This window comes from Ictalurus furcatus, chromosome 3 (assembly GCF_023375685.1).
Source record: "Ictalurus furcatus strain D&B chromosome 3, Billie_1.0, whole genome shotgun sequence".
NCBI lineage: Eukaryota > Metazoa > Chordata > Actinopteri > Siluriformes > Ictaluridae > Ictalurus > Ictalurus furcatus.
Window position 1 is genome coordinate 25,524,388 of NC_071257.1, and position 18,975 is coordinate 25,543,362.

Below are 18,975 nucleotides of genomic sequence, written 5' to 3' on the forward strand. Positions count from 1 at the left end.
ATCATAGCCAAATGGACGGGTAAAGCGATAGACAAATGTAGTTAAATCAGCCAAGACAGGTTTTGTTTTAGAAGTTTGCTTCGTTAATTTTGCACTGAACCTATGACCTACTTCACCTCCTCACCTCAGGAGACCACCTCACAGTCTGGCTCAGTAACAGGCTACCATTTGTACATGATTCATAAGTCCATTTTTACATTAAAAATTTAATATACATCTCAAATTTGAACTATATTACTTATCCGAGTCTCTTCTAATGAATAATTCAACCTCCTACTTGTGTCTGATGTTAGCACACATTGCTAGAAAACTACATGCTGAGAAAGAAATCCTGGCTTCAAGATGGCTGCGACAGTTTTTAGGGGTTTTTTCCCCCCATTGTATAGGTAATTGTGTATGAAATCATCACATAAGCTAGTTGGTCAGCGTTTGAGGCAAGCGTGTAAGCATTTTAGCATACAGATTACGCAGTGCTAAACTAGCTTTCTTTACATGTTAGCAACATTATCAATGCAGCTCCAGTGAACGGGGGAGAAAGACACAAAAATTATGCAAACATAATGCTTTTTCTTTTAGGAGAAATCCATGGACATAGAGTACTGGAGAAACAAGAATAAACTGCTTGTCAGACATATTCAGGGCAGTTTCCCCTCAGGGCTTGTGTCTCCTCCAACAAGCTACCTGCAAGTCATTGTTAGCATTTCATGTTAGCATGAAATAAGAAATAAGGATTTCTAGAGTTTTCTAGAGGTCTTCAACGGTGATAAACAAAATACATTAATGGTTTATATTAATGATGATAGATCGATATTCATCAAATCTATTATATACAAACTTTTTTTTTTTTTTCCTTTTTCCTTCGGACCAATAAGAATCGAGAATTCAACAGTGCTGTGGTAATATTAAAATCACTCAACAAGAACTGACTTTTCCTGACACAATTCTGCAAAAACAACTCAATTTAGGACAAAATAAATTGAGATATGCCGACTCCTGGCAGTGTTTCATGGCTGTTTCACAGCTAAAATGTCACTGTGTGGTATTTTCCATTTTAATTTGCAGTAGTGCTCTGAAATGAAAACAGACGTTTTTTCCCCTCTCCGTGCCTTGCCTCAGCTCATACAGTGTTAGTTTCAGTAGATGTGCTTTGAAAGGTAAGCAGCAATCAGGGTCAAATTTGGGTTTGATTAAAATTTAAAGGGATAGTGCACCCGAAAAGACAAATTCCGTCATTGCTCACTCCCCCTCGTGTCGTTCCAAACCCATAAGCCTTTCGTTTATCTTCGGAACACAAACGAAGACATTTTTAATGAAACCTGGGAGATTTCTGTCCCTCCATTTACAGTCCAGTAACCAAAACTTTCAAGCGCCAAAATGTTCATAAAGGCATCGTAAAAGTAATCCATAAAATTAGGATTAAACCCCTGGAGTCACATGGATTACTTTTACGATGCCTTTATGAACATTTTGGCGCTTGAAAGTTTTGGTTACTGGACTGTAAATGGAGGGACAGAAATCTCCCAGGTTTCATTAAAAATGTCTTCGTTTGTGTTCCGAAGATAAACGAAAGGCTTATGGGTTTGGAACGACACGAGGGGGAGTGAGCAATGACGGAATTTGTCTTTTCGGGTGCACTATCCCTTTAATTACAGCTGCAAATCATACAATCCAAAGCATGACCACTCACCCTCTCTCTTTCTCTCTCTCTCTCGATTTCAATTTCAAAGTACTTTATTGGCATGACTACATGAAATATTGCCAAAGCACCAATATGGATAAGAAAGGAGAATAAAGTGACAAAATGCAAGCTGCCAGTGTGGGACTAAAGTAAAAGATAAATAAGTAGATATCTCTCTCTATACAAGAATCGTGGCTTGGCCAGCAAGAAGCGATTCTGTCACTCATCATCTGTATAGAGTAAAACAAAGTGTATAGCATTACGGTATAAATACGGCTATTTAAGCGTGCTGTAAATTAAGTTTATATGTGGAATGTAATAGCACTAGCTGCTGAAAGTTTGACATATACTATAAACCCACAAACTACAGCTGATAATGGTTTGGTTGCATACATGTCATTTTTCATGTGCATGTGGACAGCAGTTTCAAATATTTGAATATTATTCAAATAACGCCTTGAAAAATTCTAATAGTAATGTTGCCTGAAATGACCACGCTGAATATTGATACTCTGTGTTGGATCAGTTCATCCGGAACGGTCATCCAACTCATGAGCTAAATCTTAACCTGGAGTGAAAGAAGATCCAAATCTGAAATTGTAGCGCATGGATGGATGACCGAGAACAAGCCTGGGTACAAGGCTGGAAAGAAAGTGTGTGTATGTGTGTGAGGGAGAGAAACAGTTGGCCGAAGCCTCCCCTGCCCAACAACCCAGTTTGCTCACCACCACAGCTATTGTCATGTAACTGACAGAGCCATTCAAAAAGTGTTATTTCCCCTCTCTGAGCCTAGATAGGAATCTGCCCACTTTGTACTAACCATGAGTGTTCAAAACGCTGAGCTTCTCACTTCAGTCAGGCGCTACAACACACACACACACACACACACACACACACACACACACACACACACACACACACACACACACACATCCTGCAAACACATGCTGCACACTGCCACAGTGTCAGGAAACCCTAATTATAAACTGAACATGTTCTCTTGGCCTGTAATGACTAGCATTTCCTTCAATATTTTCAGGTCGATCTCAAAGAAGGCTTTCCAATTATCTTAACTCTCACATAAGCAGTAAAATCATACATGACTCATGTCAATCTGACACCTCAGTGACAATTTCAGACTATAAGGGGTGGGGGGGAAGGAAAAAAAAAAACAAACATGAAAGGTAGCTTAAATTCATATGTCTTTTAATAACAAGGTATTCACACCCCTTGAGAATTTGCATCTCAAAACAGAGACGTGCTGCTGGGAGTTCCAGCACATTTACATAGCCATCCTGCCTGGTTTGACTGCAGAAGTTCAGACACGCACCCGAATACAAAATTCCAGAATATGGTAAGCTGAGCGTGTGACTGGGGGTCGCAACTGATGCTCAAACAACGGTATTTCCCACAATTTCAATTAAAGCTGCTGTGAAAGCAAAGCAGTCTCAATCAGCGTTTCGTAAATTCAGTCATGGAATATTCAGCCCCTCTAGGATTTTGTGATCGCAGAAATTATCCGAATATTCGGAGGAGCTTGCAATAGACTAAATAAAAAAATTAATTAAAATCTGACCGCTGATTTTCCGTAGATTTGGGCCAAGGTGCATCATGTGACGTCGTCAAAACGCGCATTCAGCCAAAGCCCTCTTCGATTCACGTGCGTTAAACATGAGTACAGCTAAAACGTCTCATTTACCTACAAACATCAGTGCCAAAGCCGTGCAAAACTATTTAACGCGATTGCAATTTCGCCAATTCGAGTAGTTTTCCGGAAACAAAAAAAAAAAAAAAGCACAAAAAAACAGCAAGTTGCATCACAAATTTTGAAAAAAGCCGCCGCAAAAGCAAGGATTTTTGCTCGCAACAATCACAAAAACCCTCTGCGGAATCCTTTACGGACTGAACGTTACTCTCTTACACCACAGTGCCGTTGAATTTTCGAATCGGATTGTACAGAAAGTGGTGATTAATTTTCAGGTTTTATTAATACATACTTTCTCAGAAATTAACGTGACTACTTGTATGGTGTACAATCAGCACATAACCTATAAAGACTAATAAACAGATATAAAAACTGCTCTTATTTAACACAGAAAAACATATCATCTCTGCTATGACAACGTATCTGATGTCAGAGCTTTGTAACAGTCAGTATATTTCAGGTAATACGTTTATAGCTGTTGTAAAGTAAGTGATAACAGGACTTGTTTCAGGTACATTCCGCAACATTACACGCAACTATAAACTGATCAACAGTATCACGTGTGAGCCTTTTAATTAATACAAAATTCAAACTGTTGGCAAACTGCTGTGGAAAGACAGTAAATAAAACATTTCGGGATGTTCTTCACTGGAATAACCAACTAATAATCAAATAACCAATGGGCTTTGTGTCACCCCATCGCTGGCTACTTTCCTGTAACAGCGCACCCAATCATGTTTTATTCCTTACATAACTGTTTCACGATATTACAGCAAGTTATACTATTCAAAGAAAAAATGAAAACCTGTTGTAAACTGCAACTGTTATCTGTGATTGTCGTTTGATAGCAGTAACTGGCTGTGCGTTACACCACGAAACAGTGACAAACTGCCTTGCCTACCAAGAATACTGATTAAACTATAAGGAAGAAGCAATCTGATTATACTCCTGAAAGTCTCTGTGAAGTGTTATTCGATGTATTGATGTCATTTCCACTGAAACAGGAAGTCAGGGGCAGGATATAGAGTGACTCCTCCCCTTTTTAAATAGCCAGTAGCGTTTAGCTTACCTCAAAGCACGGGCTAAACCGGACTTGACAGTTACATGGACGCGAGCCCGAGCAATAACGATGCGTTGGATTCATTTGTGGAGGATATTACACGTGGAAAACTGATTAAAACACACATGTTCGAACAGCCAAAGACACATTTAGGACCCATGCTTGCTGATATGATTTTGCTCACTCAAAAGTGGCAACTTCAGCAAGGTGATTTTTATAATGTCGGGGGGCGGAACAATTCAGAATCTAGAGAGCATTTGATTGGCTAGAAAATCTGATGAAAAGCTGAAGTGCAGAATGATGTCTTTAAAACTGTTGATCCGTATTGGTGGTAGAGAGAGATTGTAAATTTTGCATGCGTATATCTTCTGCATGTGAATCGTGTCATTGTTTTGGAGCACACTAGCTTATAGATAACTTTAAGGCTGGCAAATTTATACTAAAAGCCACAAAACTTCCATTTTGATTTCATGAGGACTTGAAGTCAACGATAATGAATCTCCATGTCAGCAGACAAAACCAATAATACTATTCAGTAATGTGCTAAGTGTAAACGATGACTGTGTAAGGTATAAACACTTCCTGTTTACAAATCTGAAGGTTCTTTATTGGCTCAAACAAGGCAGCTAGTTGTAATATTATGTGACTACAGATCTGCAAAGCCGTACTGTTATGCGTTTACGTGGAAATATCGTTTCACGTGCTAATTCAGGTAGTTGGTGGAGGACACAGTTCCACGAAAATGACATCCATAAGGCTTGGTGGTGGTCTGTTGGGGGACCTGCCCCAGTAGCTGGTTTGTGATTCCAATTGCTCTCCGGCTGTCCATCCCCCCCTCCTCCTTTTTTTGCCTCATTTCGTCACACCATCAGACCATTCCCTTTGACATTGTGTTACTATTAGTCTACTTCGTCTGTTTTGCCATGTCTACTGCTATAAACAGTTTACTATTGCCTCGGACTCAAATAGAGAAGATATGAGGTTCACTAATAATAATTGTTTTAAGAGTTCAATCAAAGAATACCCATTCTGTTTAAACAGGAGACTAGACCTGTTCACATTAAAGCGCGCCTATTCTGGTTTTGAAACGTGCCTAATTTTGTTTTAAAGGTCTCATACAATAGATTTACATTCATCCAAGGTCAAAAAACACTTTAATGTGCTCATAATTTAAACTGCAGCATTACCTTTTTCCCGCCTGTGTCAAAAAACCACTCAAATGATCCGTTCTAAAAGATTCATTCTAAACTCCTCCTTTCAGAGAGCATACTCTGCTCTGATTGGTCAGATGTCCCAGTCTGTTGTGATCGAAAAGGAAACACCGACTACCATAACGAGTTTCAGCTCTGTCTTTTCGCGAGCAGCCAATAAATACCAGAGGCGGGGCTTTTTGTTACAAACCTAAGTAGGTTAGTACAGGAAGTAAGTTTGGAATTACTAGCGACTCGTTTCAGCTGTTCAGAATCGCTTCCTTGTTTTGGGAGTCAATAACTCTGTTTGTCGTGCACTATGATTTTTGAAACTTTGCAGACATTTTTACATTCACAAACAGTTCTATAATACACTACATGAAAGATAATATCTGAAAAACCATAATAGGTGCACTTTAAGATAGCACCTTCAGGGAAAGAAAGTGTAGTATGCTCCAGGTCTAATACATTACCAAAGCATGATATGAATTCACTGCTCCTATTAAAGTCATTTTCCATTAGAAACAGCCAAAGTCAAATAAACTGTTTAATATGGTTTTAGGAAACTACTAAATTGAGCTAAGAACATCTCTATGTGTGATTAAAAATGACAAGACCTAGAAATATACATGTCCATATATGGAAGGAGGTTTTCTATACACCGTGCCATTACTAAGTGAGCTCATATGTAACACTCCCTGAATCACATACTGAAAAAGTATATTTTAAATAGACAGTGTGAATTTTTCGCAACCTTGCTGACAATTTTGACACAAATCTATATTTCTCTAATCAGAATCAGCCACCCAAGAGGAGTTAATCAGTTCTGAATTCAGGTGTAATTCAATGTGAATCATCTTTAGAAAGCGGACATAGTAGAACAATAAATGATTTTAGAGTGAGGAAATAAACATTCTAATGTTCATTAGTATTAAAAGGCACTTCTGCGTTTTGGTTATGGTTGAATGCTGCGCACACCCAGGCGTTGCCCGATGCGCCAAGATGGAATCTTGCTAAGAGCTCTGTCCTAGTGTAAGTGCTACTGTTTCATCCAACACAAGCTGCCCTTTCACCGTACACACAAGATGATCTCACAGCACGATGAGACAAGAAAAGACACTGCTTGTCTTTATCAGGTGCATCTTTTCCTGAGAAGTGCAACTTAAATATTTTTGCTTTCAAACCATGACTGTGTTCAAATGATAGCAGTTCTGCCCAAAACAACCAAACCCTGCACCACAGTGTTTGTGAGAAGGCACAAATCATACAAGTCATCACTGAAGACACAAGGCAGAACCTGTCGCTTGGTGGATAACTACCTACATGACTCATCAGTTTTCTCTCTGCCGCAGTGCTGACCTTTTCCACTGGTGTAAAAGAGCAGCTACACTGGGGCTAATCCATATATGGGAGAAATACACAATACAGCACCAACATATAACATGGAGGTTTAAATGGGGGTCCGAAACAACGAAAAAAGGGTCTACAAGTCTTCATATACAGACTCCGGGTGGGGGGGGGGGGGATTGGGGGCTATACTGTGTACGTTCCAGTACACAGTATAACCACTGAAATGCTATTTGTATTATTTAACTACACAACTGAAAAGTTGTTTTCAGTCTGAAAGAGAAAAACTTTTTTTGTTGTTGTTGAACAAGCCACAGACTAGAAATGGATTTATCCATATGTAACTTTATTATAGAATAACAGGGCCAAGCAGATCACTGAGGTCCAATGTTTCCATTCATGACAGCTCTGATATAACCAGGAGGGCAGGGACTGTATGCCCCGCCCTATTTATAATCCACCAATCAAATTCGCGTGTTGGTACCTTTAAACGCCCCTGAGTGAGCTGGCAGAACGGGCTGATGGAAATTAACCATTTACACTCACCCTGCTGGTTTTACATCAATAAAGCTTTTTTTTTATTTTCACAGATCTATAATAAGTTATGAAGGGTGTAAAGGGGTTAAAAGGAGGCTAGACGACGGCATTTGTGAAAACGATTTGCCAGTGTGACGTCCATTCAAATTCATGTTGAAAAATATGTAATATGTAAATATGTAGGAGAGCTGGAGCTGGGAGGAATTCAGGTCGTGATGAAAGCGTCAGGCCTTCAGTGAGACGCAGTGGCGTGTGAGAGAGAGAGAGACAGACAGACAGACAGACAGGAGTGTGTTATTTGACCTTCGTGTAAAGGTTAGCCAGTCGTTAGCCGTGCCGTCGATTTAGACATCACTCTGAAGGTCATACTGTATAGAACACTCATTTCCTCATCATCACGATAGCACTGATCACATATTACACGCACAAACTAATAAAGAAACGTCATTATCTAAGCGCTGCCAACCCTGAACCATCAGGATGAAGTTGAGAATAAACTGTGTGTCAGCTTATTATAAACCCCGACCTGAATACTACGTTCTGTAGTAAAAATGTCCTGTCCGGTATAAGACATTAGCTGGCTTACAAATCAATCGACCAGCCTAAGCACACACGGGCGAACAGACGTAGGCTAGAAAACAGAGAGAGAAACACGGTGGGTACTAGCAATGATAAAGTCCCTCACCTGAAAAGGTAGCAGGTTGCCGTTGTCCGTTCTGAAGGCGTTGTCCTCCAGCCAGGGTTTTGGGGTAAGCGGGGCGGCTCTGGGGAACTTCGGTGGGGCGATGACATTAGTCGGGTAGGGTTTCTTCATCGGAGAGATGGGGTTAAGAGCCGAAGGCAGGCCGACTCCTACACCGACGGCTCTCCGCGGGTCCCGGCCGGCCGGCAGCCCGCTCCAGGGGTTGGAGCCGGAGCTCCACACGGCGCTCTGCTGAGCGCTCCACGCCGACGACGAGGAGGACGAAGACGGCGAGGCCTTGCTGTTCACCACGGCCTGGTGGCTGTATGCGTTCCGCTGAGGAAAAACAGCCTGGTTGGGGCTGACCGGAGATCTCCTCTGCTGCTGCTGCTGCTGTTGTACTTGCTGCTGTTGTGACTGTGCCAAGCCGATCTGCGGCGAAAATCCGCCTCCGAAAACCGGGTTGACGTGGTGAGGGAAGTTCTGGAAAAGCATGGTGCCGTTCACCGAGGGGATTCCTTGGAAAAAACTATCGTCCACTGCGTTCGCCGTTCCAGATGACCAAGTGCTGGCGAACGACGGAGACAAGGAGTTGCCACCGGTCTCCGGGAAGCCCAGACCCGGCAGGATCGGTGACTCCATTGCTACTTTCTCTTTGCTGCTTTGGACCGAAGGCGCTTGGCTGCTCCCGCTCAACGGGCTGCTGTCCTCAGAGATCGCCGGCTCGGACGGTGAGGGAGTCGGTGTGGAAGGAGGCTCGACGTTGGCTGGGTCTTGCTGCTGCTGCTGGTGCTGGTGGTGAGGCTGAGCTTTGCTTTTGTCCATCAGTAAATCATCCTGCATGGTTTGCTGAGCTGCAAGAGGGAGAAACAGAGAGGAGTTATTATTGAGGATATCGTACACCACATTTGTCGGACTGCTACGGTGCTTGGGCGATGAAAACGACCCGAGAGGGAGACTGTTATAGCTGCCGCTACTGCTGAGGAGAGCCGACTGTAAGGCGAACCCGTAATCACCCATCTAGCACAAACTGGCGGCGTCACTGCGCAAACTGTATATCCTTTAACCCGCCTCAACACACACGCACACACACAGGTATCTGCTCCAAATGTGAACAAACGAGAACAGAGCTTTGAAGGCACCGATATTCACCGATATTTTTCGCCACGTCTCTTTTTTTGCCCCTCTCACCGGAACTCCAGACTGCAATGTGAAAGTGATTCTTGTTCCTGTTTTTTTGCCCGTGACTCCGCCCCCTCTTCGAAATTTGCATACGTCAATAAATATAGTCGCGTCCTTCAGCAAGGTTAAAGGAGACGCGCGCGCAATGTTGGGCTCTTGTTTAAGACACCGGCTTTTTATTAAAAATATAACATTATCTTATCCTAATATACAGTATTTTTATAGGCTCTGGTAGTATTGTTTTTGGTAACCTACATAGCTTGTAGCTTTATTATAACATTTAAGCATGGGCACTCTTAATATGACTTTATAATAAACAAAGCTTCATACATGATCTTAATAAATCATTTCAAGTATTTAACAATTTCCCTGGATAGTGTTTTTGCTACAGAAAAAAAAAACCCAAACAACATTATGGTTATATAACTTAAAACATCCACAAATTACTAGTCATTCAATGGGGTGTCTGTAAAGACAGGAACCAATGAGAGTAAAACTACATATACATAATTTCATATTTATTATTTACAACACGTTCACTCTTACGCTCTATGCATTTTCTCAGCCGCTGTATCATGTCTTTGCTTGTTTTTGTGGATTTTGCTCAACATACTCCCATAGCTTAGCTTCCTGACATTTCAGACACCCTGTATTTCAAAAGGAAGAGATGACTTAATTATGTTTGGTTTCAACGTAGAGATCTGCAGCTGAGGTGCCCTCTATGCTTGTTTATTGCAAAATCTGAGTTTCAACCAGACACGACACTGGCCAATACATCTCGTTTAATAGGCTATACTGTATAACAGCTAGTGTTGTTTTAATACTGATCAAATATACACTCTCAGGAACTACTAAACTGTATAATTAATATGCATCTTTCACTTGGAAACATGGTTAAAGAATCCTTTACTTAACTGGACTGTAACCTTTTACATAATGCACCACTTTCTAGGTAAAACATACATACTAAATGTACAAAAGGTGTACTCTTGTGGATACCACATCTGTGAGAAGGACATGTACAGTTTAGTACCTTTTTCCCCCTGGGGAAAATAATGAAGGGTTTAAATTTGTCTCATATGATACTCCTGCAGCAGCTGGCTGACCAAAATAACCTGAAGCACCAGGCTAAGCTAAAATAGAAAGTGTCCTATTGATTATTATGTGATATTAATGTGTAGATTAAAATACGACTGTAAAAAGATCTTCAAGTAGGCCAAGTGCGCTATGCGACAATTATAGATCTTAACCCAGGAGACGTAGAGCACCTCTCAGAGCAGGTTGGACTTTAAATATTTAAAAAAAAGCAAAGGTTGCTTTTTAACTCCAAGAAATGATCTCTTTCCATGCAATATAGAAGTATCTATGAGGCATCCGCAGTTAATCCTCGGTATTCACGTTGCTGCATAAGAACCGCCCATTCAAGGTCAACAGAGTGATCAATACAACTGGCACTTGGGCAAAGTATAGGCTACAGTACACACTGACAGGCGCGCACGCGCGTGCACACACTCTTTCTGAGCTACCACAAGTGCATGGCCTATGCGTCAAAGCTTTTACATCTCTATATGTTTCATGAGACACGCATATACTGTGGAGGCAATCGGAAGGGGAAAGAGTCATGCATCCTGCTGCACTAATCCTCCCCTGCACCGACAGCGAGCCACACAACATATGCTACAAATACATGCATGCTGTTTTTTTTTTTTTTTTTTTTTTTTTTACTGCGCTTGTAAACTACATGAAGCAGACTTTACCTTGTCGTTCACCTTTTTTGGATTCTGTAAATAAGGCTATTTCTGTTTGCCACGTCTGGCTTTGGATAATGATAAACCAGCTACCTTTCTACTGCGAGGTCGAGTCAGCAGTTGCCTCAACAGCTGATTGACTGCGGCGCATGGACGGCGCACAGGAGGCTTATGGGAAATGTAGTCCCCCCCCCGTAACAACCAGAAGAGTAAACACAACGATATAGAATTTTAAAATAGTTTTGAGGATTAAACAACGACTCTTAATAGCCACTCTCTGAATTATTGCCAGAATGCACAACGCTTTAGCATTTTTCGCAAATAAATGATGACATATAATGAAGTGTAACCATTTAAACCTAGACAGTACCCTGTTTAGTTTACTAATGGAGCAAATATTTAGTCAGCATTGACCTAAACTTAGCACAGTTCTGGGAAGAAAAAAAACCCATGAAATGGAAATGATATAAAAAATTATGACTCACTGGCAACACATTATACGGATATTAAACCACCCAATAACCTATTACACGCATAATAAAACATTATTATTATATTGTTTTGAATTCTCATTTCGCTCTTGTAAAATTGAACACATAAATGTTGAATGTGCATATGTGAATCTATAGATAACTTAAATTGTGACTCCAATTATGCCACCAAAAAACGGCGAGTTTCTTACCGCAATACGAAGTGTTTTGTAGCCATATGTGTATCTTCATGTTTCCTCTTTCCCAAGTAGCCTCCAGTTCGGGCCCGCCTGCTTTCACTGTGTTAAAAGATAACTCAAACGCGATTTTTAAAGCTACACGTATAGGAGACGAGTATGAATTTTGACACTACATATCCCATAACACCTAGTGCTCAGTGTTTCTCCACACGCCAGTGTTATGATTTGTTGGCGCATGCGCAGTGCGTCTCCTTCTTAGCGCCAGTCAGGAGCTGTAAATCGAGTTCGGCGGTCATACTGAGGCGATAACGCCGAGAAGATATGAAGTATTAGTGGTGTGAGGACGCTAAGGAGCGTAAGAGTAGTACTAGTGTGAGTTATTAGGTTGTTATGTAATAGCTTAATTTCGTATTGTGGGTTCTATCGCAGCTAGTTAGCTAGCATAACTGCTACAGCGCAGCGAGTGGGCTCGGGCTTGGTGTTCTCGTGAAGGCCTGGCTTAAGCTTAGCTTAGCTTAGCTTAGCTTAGCTTCCGCTAATTAGCAAACAATTTGTGTATAGTGTGTGATTTTGAAGGCCACAGAGGACAAGGCATGGCAGACGAGAACGCCGTTGCAGTGCAGCAGATGTTGGACAGGTATGTGAATTAACCGTGTCAATTAAAAAAGGCAATTAATTAAAATAAATAGAAAAGGAAAACTGTTAGTTAACGTCATCTATTTGGTTAGCTAATTTGGCATGTTTCCGGCAACATCAGAGTTAACGAAAGCAGTGTTAATGTTTATTTTATTTTTTAAAGACGCATCTAAGTTAAGCACCTTCACACAGATTATTTATAAGATTAATGATCAATTCATCTGTTTCCATTAGTTTCATTAAGGGCATTATAGGGGAAAGGTCTTGTACATGACCATTATTTTACTATAAATTTTCCATCTAATTAATGGAATTTTGTTAATGACTGGACTAGATGCCAAAAAAAAATCAGTGCAAAAGTTTGCACATACTTCAGACCAAATGGGGGGCGGGTTTCATTTAACCAGTAACTTTTTAGTGTGTAAGATTTTACAGATGTTCATTATTTATTTATTCGTGTGTGTATGTATGTATGTATATATATATATATATATATATATATATATGTGTGTGTGTGTGTGTATTATATAAAGTCATATAAATTGCAAAACAGTGCTTTGTGAGAAAGAACATTTTAAAAATGAGTGCTAAACTGCTTGGTTACAATAAATATTATTTTATTTTATGGAAAGGGTGTGCAAAGTTTTGCACTCGGCTGTATGTAGTGACTGCGTACAGCGTTTTGCGGAATAAGTAATAAAAATTGGTGAAGAGTGCACGTTAAAGATGGTAATAGTGGATATTATTATTATAAGCGATGGCGGTTCAAAAGGTTGTGTCCAAATGTTCTGGATGTTGTGAGCAAGTTTGGATCCTGTGGAACTTCCTCAATGTTCGAGTAATAATAAAGAGTAATATTTGATATTTTAGCCTCCGATTTTCCTTGACAGATTTGTTATAACTTCGGGTCATTTTTAAATCGCGGCTATGGAAGAACATTGACCTATTGTTTTATAAGTTCCACATTTTAAAACTGTTGCTGTTCAACTAGAGCCTTATTTAACACATTGTGTTTTTTTTGCCTAAAAAAGTAAAACTATACTAAAATGAGTTTATAATACTGGAATGCTCCACTTAGTTTATCTTATGAGTGAACACTCACTTTAAAAAAAAAAAATTACTTATTTTGAGGAAACCACAAGATGTTTAGTTTAGACATAATGTCAAGGTCATTTAGAACTGTGTGTAACCAGGTAACGTAAAAGTGTAAACAAACAAACAAAAGCAGATGTTTACTAAACCTAGACCAATAGGATGAATGACATAATGCTGTACATGTCCTATTCTCTTCATGTTATGTCTGACCTGTGCACACACTCGCACCTACCATGATGATAGGAAGGTTTCCATCAGTGGGATTTGTTTACTGCATAACAGAGAGGAGGGAAAATACACAGACTGGGGATTTTATAATGAACATTGCAGATGTTCTTCCATAAGCAAACACACAGCCTGGACTACAGTATATGTTGCTAAAGCCTAGTTCACAATACACTATTTTAAACCCGATTTGCTTAGATGGAGGCGTCGGGTGACAGTAGTTGTCAGATCGTGTAGTGTGTGTGTGACCCCCTGTCGCCGAGCAATCACGTAGTGTGAACACCACAATGACTTCACGACTCCCGATTACAAGACAGCAAGTCATTTCGTGTGAACAGCGGGGCGATCTGCCCACACTGAAAGAATTTAGAATTTAGAACTTAGAACGTATGAACTTAGCCTAAGTCGTAAACAGAACACGTGGTTTAAAATGTTATTATACTGTTAGGAGACACGATCTGCATTGTGATGGTCTTCCTTCCTACACAAAGCTTTCAAACGTATTTACCTAATCTGGAATCTTTATATACGATTGTTTTATATACAATGGTCTGTCCGAATACTCGATTCTGATTGGCTGGAAGGTGTACGTTCAAACCGTGTAATGTACAGGTAGTTCCTGTCAGTTTAATCGCAGTTCTAAATTAATGTGCTGCCTAAAAACTGTAACCATCGTAACATGCGGTTATAGTTGCATACAGTAGTTAAACTCATAGCTTCGTTATTAGTAGAGACACGGCACAGAAGCAGGTAATTCACACGCGCACAATCTCTCTCTCTCTAAAAACTCTTTATTATAATTCATTCATATAAATGTAATCTTATCGCCCTACTTTATCTCTTAGTATGATTTAGAGTCTGCAGAATTCTAGACCTGTGGCTGTGGCTCAGGTGGTAGAGCGGGTTGTCCACTAATCACAGGGTTGGCGCTTTGATCCCCAGCCCACATGACTTCACATGCCGAAGTGTCGTTGGACGTGTGTGTGTGTGTGTGAGAAACAGTGTAAAGCATTTTGTAGAACTGCTAGGGTTAAAATGTGCTATGTAAGTGCAAACTATTTATATAAAATAATTAACAAAAATTAATTTTATCTTTTCAGTCAAATTTTGCGCTTCAAACACCAAAGACAGCTTTAGCTAGTCAATGCTGGCAAATGACCATGGTATAAGCGGGATAATCCACGGCTAGGTGTACGTTACACCATTTTAATACACTCCGGTCACTATTAATACACTTTAATACACCATTTTAAAATCATGTAACGCACCCCTAGCCATGGATGATCCCTTACTTAATCTTCAGAAATACAGGGTGTGCCACAAGTCTCCATACGTAGGGGAAATGAATACTTTAGCTAAATGTAACTTTATTTACAAGATGTTCTACCTTAGCCCCAAGAGGCAATCATGATCTCAAAATAACCTAAAGCTGTTTTCTCCCGAGATCATTTTATCATAAGAAAATGTCATGCGTTGTGAATGGGACTGGTGTTGCTTGCACAGTGGCATCTTCACCATCACGAATGTAATAATTGCCCACTGTAGAGAGAGACTTTATCTCCGCATTAAGATAGATGGGTGTCCACTTCAGTTGTTCGACACTAGTAAAGAAGCGATCAACCACTGACGGACGTAGAGCTATTTCAGCTTGAGTGAGTCCTTGATCAAAGTAAAAACGAATTTGTTCATCCATGATGCTGCGGGATCGCGCTAAGCATTTGCTGCCTTCAGAGCAATCAAAACGTTATAACGAGTACACTGAAAAAAGGAGCTCTGATCACCAGTAAACAACCTTTATGTCGAGATTAGGGATGTGCGCTACAACTAATTTGACTGACGTTTAAACAGAAGTTTTGTAACCGTCTAGTCTAAAAGTAAGAAACCCCCAGAAGTCACTCACAAACTTTGTGTGTATATATGTATAGATCCATTTTAAATACTTAATCTATGAATCAAACAGTCAAATCCCGTAATTACTGTAGAACAGTTCGTTGTTATTGCTACATACTGTGTTCTCCATGGTCTCTTTCATATTCGCGAGCACATTCTGATGCACCAGCTCTAACCTTGACGTGATCTTTTTCCGCCCTGGTGTTGTGTATTCAGTCTTGACGATGTCCATCAATTTTCAGAGGCCTTCTCCCTCAACAAAACTGAGTGGTAGCATGTCTCTTGCAGTCATCTCTGAGATAAGCTTGGTTATTTTTTCAGAGCAGATAGGATGACGGCGAGTTGAAGTGATGTACTCGATGGGCATTCGCTTGCTTCGGCTAGTTTCTCCTATGCTAACACCTACATGCCTGTGCTGTATACGGTTACGCACGGCTCCGTTGGAATTATTATATGCCAGTTTGACATGACCTAGCATGCATAAACTTCAGTTTTCTTGTAAGTCAAAATACTCCCACACCTTGCTCGTCTTTCCAGTGGTCATTTCTGAGCCGTCGTGACTGACCCGGAGAAAATGCGAGATCTGAGGTAAAATATGGAGTTTGTTTATATAATGTATTTTTTCAAATGGTTTATTTTGTTATTTAAAACAGTTTTTAAGTGTAATATTAAAATAACAGTAATTTGAATGATAAAAATATTTTTTTCATGTAATCGACTATTGTTGTCAATGTCGACTAGTAGCAGCTGTAGCTTTTGGTCGACTAGTCTTGCACATCCCTAGTCGTGATCACGGGAAAACAAGCCACCTAGGGCTTTCATGACATCACTACATTACTGCCTTTTTTTGTAAAGGTGCACACAGAGTCATCTTTCCCACTCATGATGGATTCGTGTTAACACATCTGGTGTTATATAATTGTCCATTGCATCCTTGCCATAGTTTCTCGATCCAGCCATGAGAATGATTTTAATACGTTCATTCTTAAAGGCTATCTGTAAGAAAAAAAAGATATAAAATATATATACAGTCATGTTAAAAAAAGTAAGTACACCCCATGGAAATTTTTGGCTTATTTGGACAAGCAAACATTTGAGCATATTTGAAACAGTGTCTTTTAATAAAGTTGATACTCTGTCAAATTACATAAAATTGACATTTTCACAATTTAAATGTACAAAAAAACAGATTAGTCACATGGAAAATGTAAATATACCCCTCCATTTTCCCCACCTTCAAATCCCAAAAATTAGAATCAGGTGTTCAAGATTGGGTGCCAGTGATTAGAACCTACTTACGGAGTGCAGGTGGAACCTGTCTTATTTATACCCCTCTCATTTCTAGTGTCTGGTGTTCCCTTTGTTATTCAGGTGTGTGGTGTTATCATGCCAAGATCTAAAGAGTTCTGTAAGGCCTTCAGAAAAAGGTTGTGGATGCCTGCGAGTCTGGCAAGGGATTTAAAAAGATCTCAAGATTATTTGAAATACAACATTCCACTGTAAGGGAAATCATCTACAAATGGCGCCAATTTCAGACGACTGCCAGTTTCTCCAGGATTGGCCATCCCAGCAAAATCAGACGGTCTTGCATCAGAGCAGTCCGTCTGATGCAAAAAGAACTCTCCAAAAACCCCAAAAATTTCATCACAGGATCTGCTAGTAAGTCTTGCAACTGTTGGTGTCAAAGTGCATGCTTCTACAATCAGAAAGAGATTGCACAAATTTGACCTGCATGGGAGATGTGCCAGGAAAAAGCTTTTGCTGTCTAAAAAGAAGAGCAAGACTACAGTTTGCCAAGGAGCATATAGGCAAAGACCAGGCCTTTTGGAATAAAGCACTCTGGACAGACGAATCAAAGATAGAGTTGATTGGCCACAATAACAGTAGACGTGTTTGGTGATGACCAAAGACAGCTTTTCAGAAGAAGCACCTTATACCAACTGTTAAGCACGGTGGTGGAAATGTTGTGGTTTGGGGTTGCTTCGCTACCTCTGGGAATGGACAGCTTGCATTTATTGATTCAACTATGAATTCTGCATCATATCAAAGAGTACTTGAAGATAATGTGAGGCCATCTGTCCAAAAGTTGAAGTTGAACTGAAAGTGGGCCTTTCACCAGGAAAATGATCCTAATCACACTAGCAAATCCACCAAGGAATGGTGCATAAAGAAGAAATGGAGGGTTATGGAATGACCTAGTCAAAGCCCAGATTTGAATCTCATTGAAATGTTCTGGGGATGATTTCAGATGTGCAATACATGCCAGAAAACCTTTAAACATTTTGCAACTGAAAGAATATTGCATGGAAGAGTGGTCAAAAATTCAAGCAAACCTAGTGGACAATTATGCAAAACGCCTACAAGAAGTTATTTCTGCTAAAGGGGGCAATACTAGCTTCTGAGGCCATGGGTGTACTTACTTTTTCCACAAAAGAATGTTATCATATTGTCTATTGATATTTCTGTTGAATAAATGATTGAAAAGGCTCATTTTCCTTGTGGCTTTTTTTTTTTCAAGTGTATTAACTTCATTAATAGGCACTGTTTCAAAGATGATCAAATGTTTTTTGGCTTTTTTGACATATTTGGCCAAGCAATTTCCATTTTTGGCATGAGGTATATTAGTTTTATGAATTACATATGAAGCAACATGAATATATATTGAGATCCATACTATTAAGAGTTTCTGTGTTGTTTTGTACAAGATGATACAACACATGAGATTAGACAGATAAGGGTATTTAACAACACCAATAAGATCTTGAAAGTATCTAGAAAAAAAAATCTAGGTTCTTGTGCTTTTCCTTCCACTCACTTCCAGCTCTCCTCCAGGGCACTCTGCTGCTTATATAACTGCTCTTCTAGAAAACTTCTGTCCCTATTTTACCTTAAAGTACACCTGTTTCACTATTTTTAAATGGCTGTTTTATGGACTAGGCCAGTCTGTTTGTAGTCTTCAGGGACAGATTTCTTCTTCCTGCAGTCTTTGGGCTGTGAAAATGTGTTTGTCACACAACAGGAGGTAAAAATGTGCTGTATATGGAGCAGACAAATATTTATTACGTTTTTACTGTTTGTCAAGCTTGTACGGCGTAGACCCGGCCTACTGAATTCAGATATAGCTTAATGTTAACGGCAAAGAAGCTTGTGGTCACTTTTACTGGCACCTACTGTGCCTCAGTCAAACAAACAAGGCAACTAAACACTCCTTCCTGTGTTTGATGTAGGCTATGGGGCAATTTCAGGCACCATACTTTTAAGTAAGGAATAAAACACTTGGATGTGCTGTAGGAAGTGTTTTATTCCTCTTATAACACAGCAATTTGTGTC

General features: G+C 40.0%; 2 protein-coding genes and 1 long non-coding RNA gene across 14 annotated transcripts in view; 2 read left to right on the forward strand and 1 right to left on the reverse strand.

The window, feature by feature from the left end:
* cpeb3 (cytoplasmic polyadenylation element binding protein 3) overlaps nt 1–13,901 on the reverse strand; it is a 59,586-nt gene extending 45,685 nt beyond the window's left edge. For 4 of the 8 annotated variants that reach the window (XM_053621696.1, XM_053621695.1, XM_053621694.1 and 1 more), the window contains exon 1: nt 8,203–9,331. In XM_053621696.1, the coding sequence (XP_053477671.1) occupies nt 8,203–9,219 (1,017 nt within the window). In that variant the 5' untranslated portion in view covers nt 9,220–9,331. Of the gene's footprint in view, nt 1–8,202; nt 9,332–9,351; nt 9,404–11,138; nt 11,222–11,811; nt 12,097–13,762 lie in introns of those variants that run through there. The other 4 variants (XM_053621697.1, XM_053621699.1, XM_053621698.1 and 1 more) reach the window with 4 other exon arrangements.
* marchf5 (membrane-associated ring finger (C3HC4) 5) overlaps nt 12,036–18,975 on the forward strand; it is a 44,158-nt gene continuing 37,218 nt past the window's right edge. For 2 of the 4 annotated variants that reach the window (XM_053621702.1, XM_053621703.1), the window contains exon 1: nt 12,036–12,436. In XM_053621702.1, the coding sequence (XP_053477677.1) occupies nt 12,393–12,436 (44 nt within the window). In that variant the 5' untranslated portion in view covers nt 12,036–12,392. The remainder of the gene's footprint in view (nt 12,437–18,975) is intronic. The other 2 variants (XM_053621701.1, XM_053621704.1) reach the window with 2 other exon arrangements.
* On the forward strand, nt 14,129–18,135 carry LOC128605875 (uncharacterized). 2 transcript variants are annotated; one of them, XR_008385614.1, is made up of 3 exons: nt 14,129–14,505; nt 14,601–16,233; nt 17,017–18,135. It is a non-coding gene; the product is annotated as an uncharacterized LOC128605875 (long non-coding RNA). The 2 variants fall into 2 exon arrangements; XR_008385613.1 differs by having other exon boundaries at nt 14,129–16,233.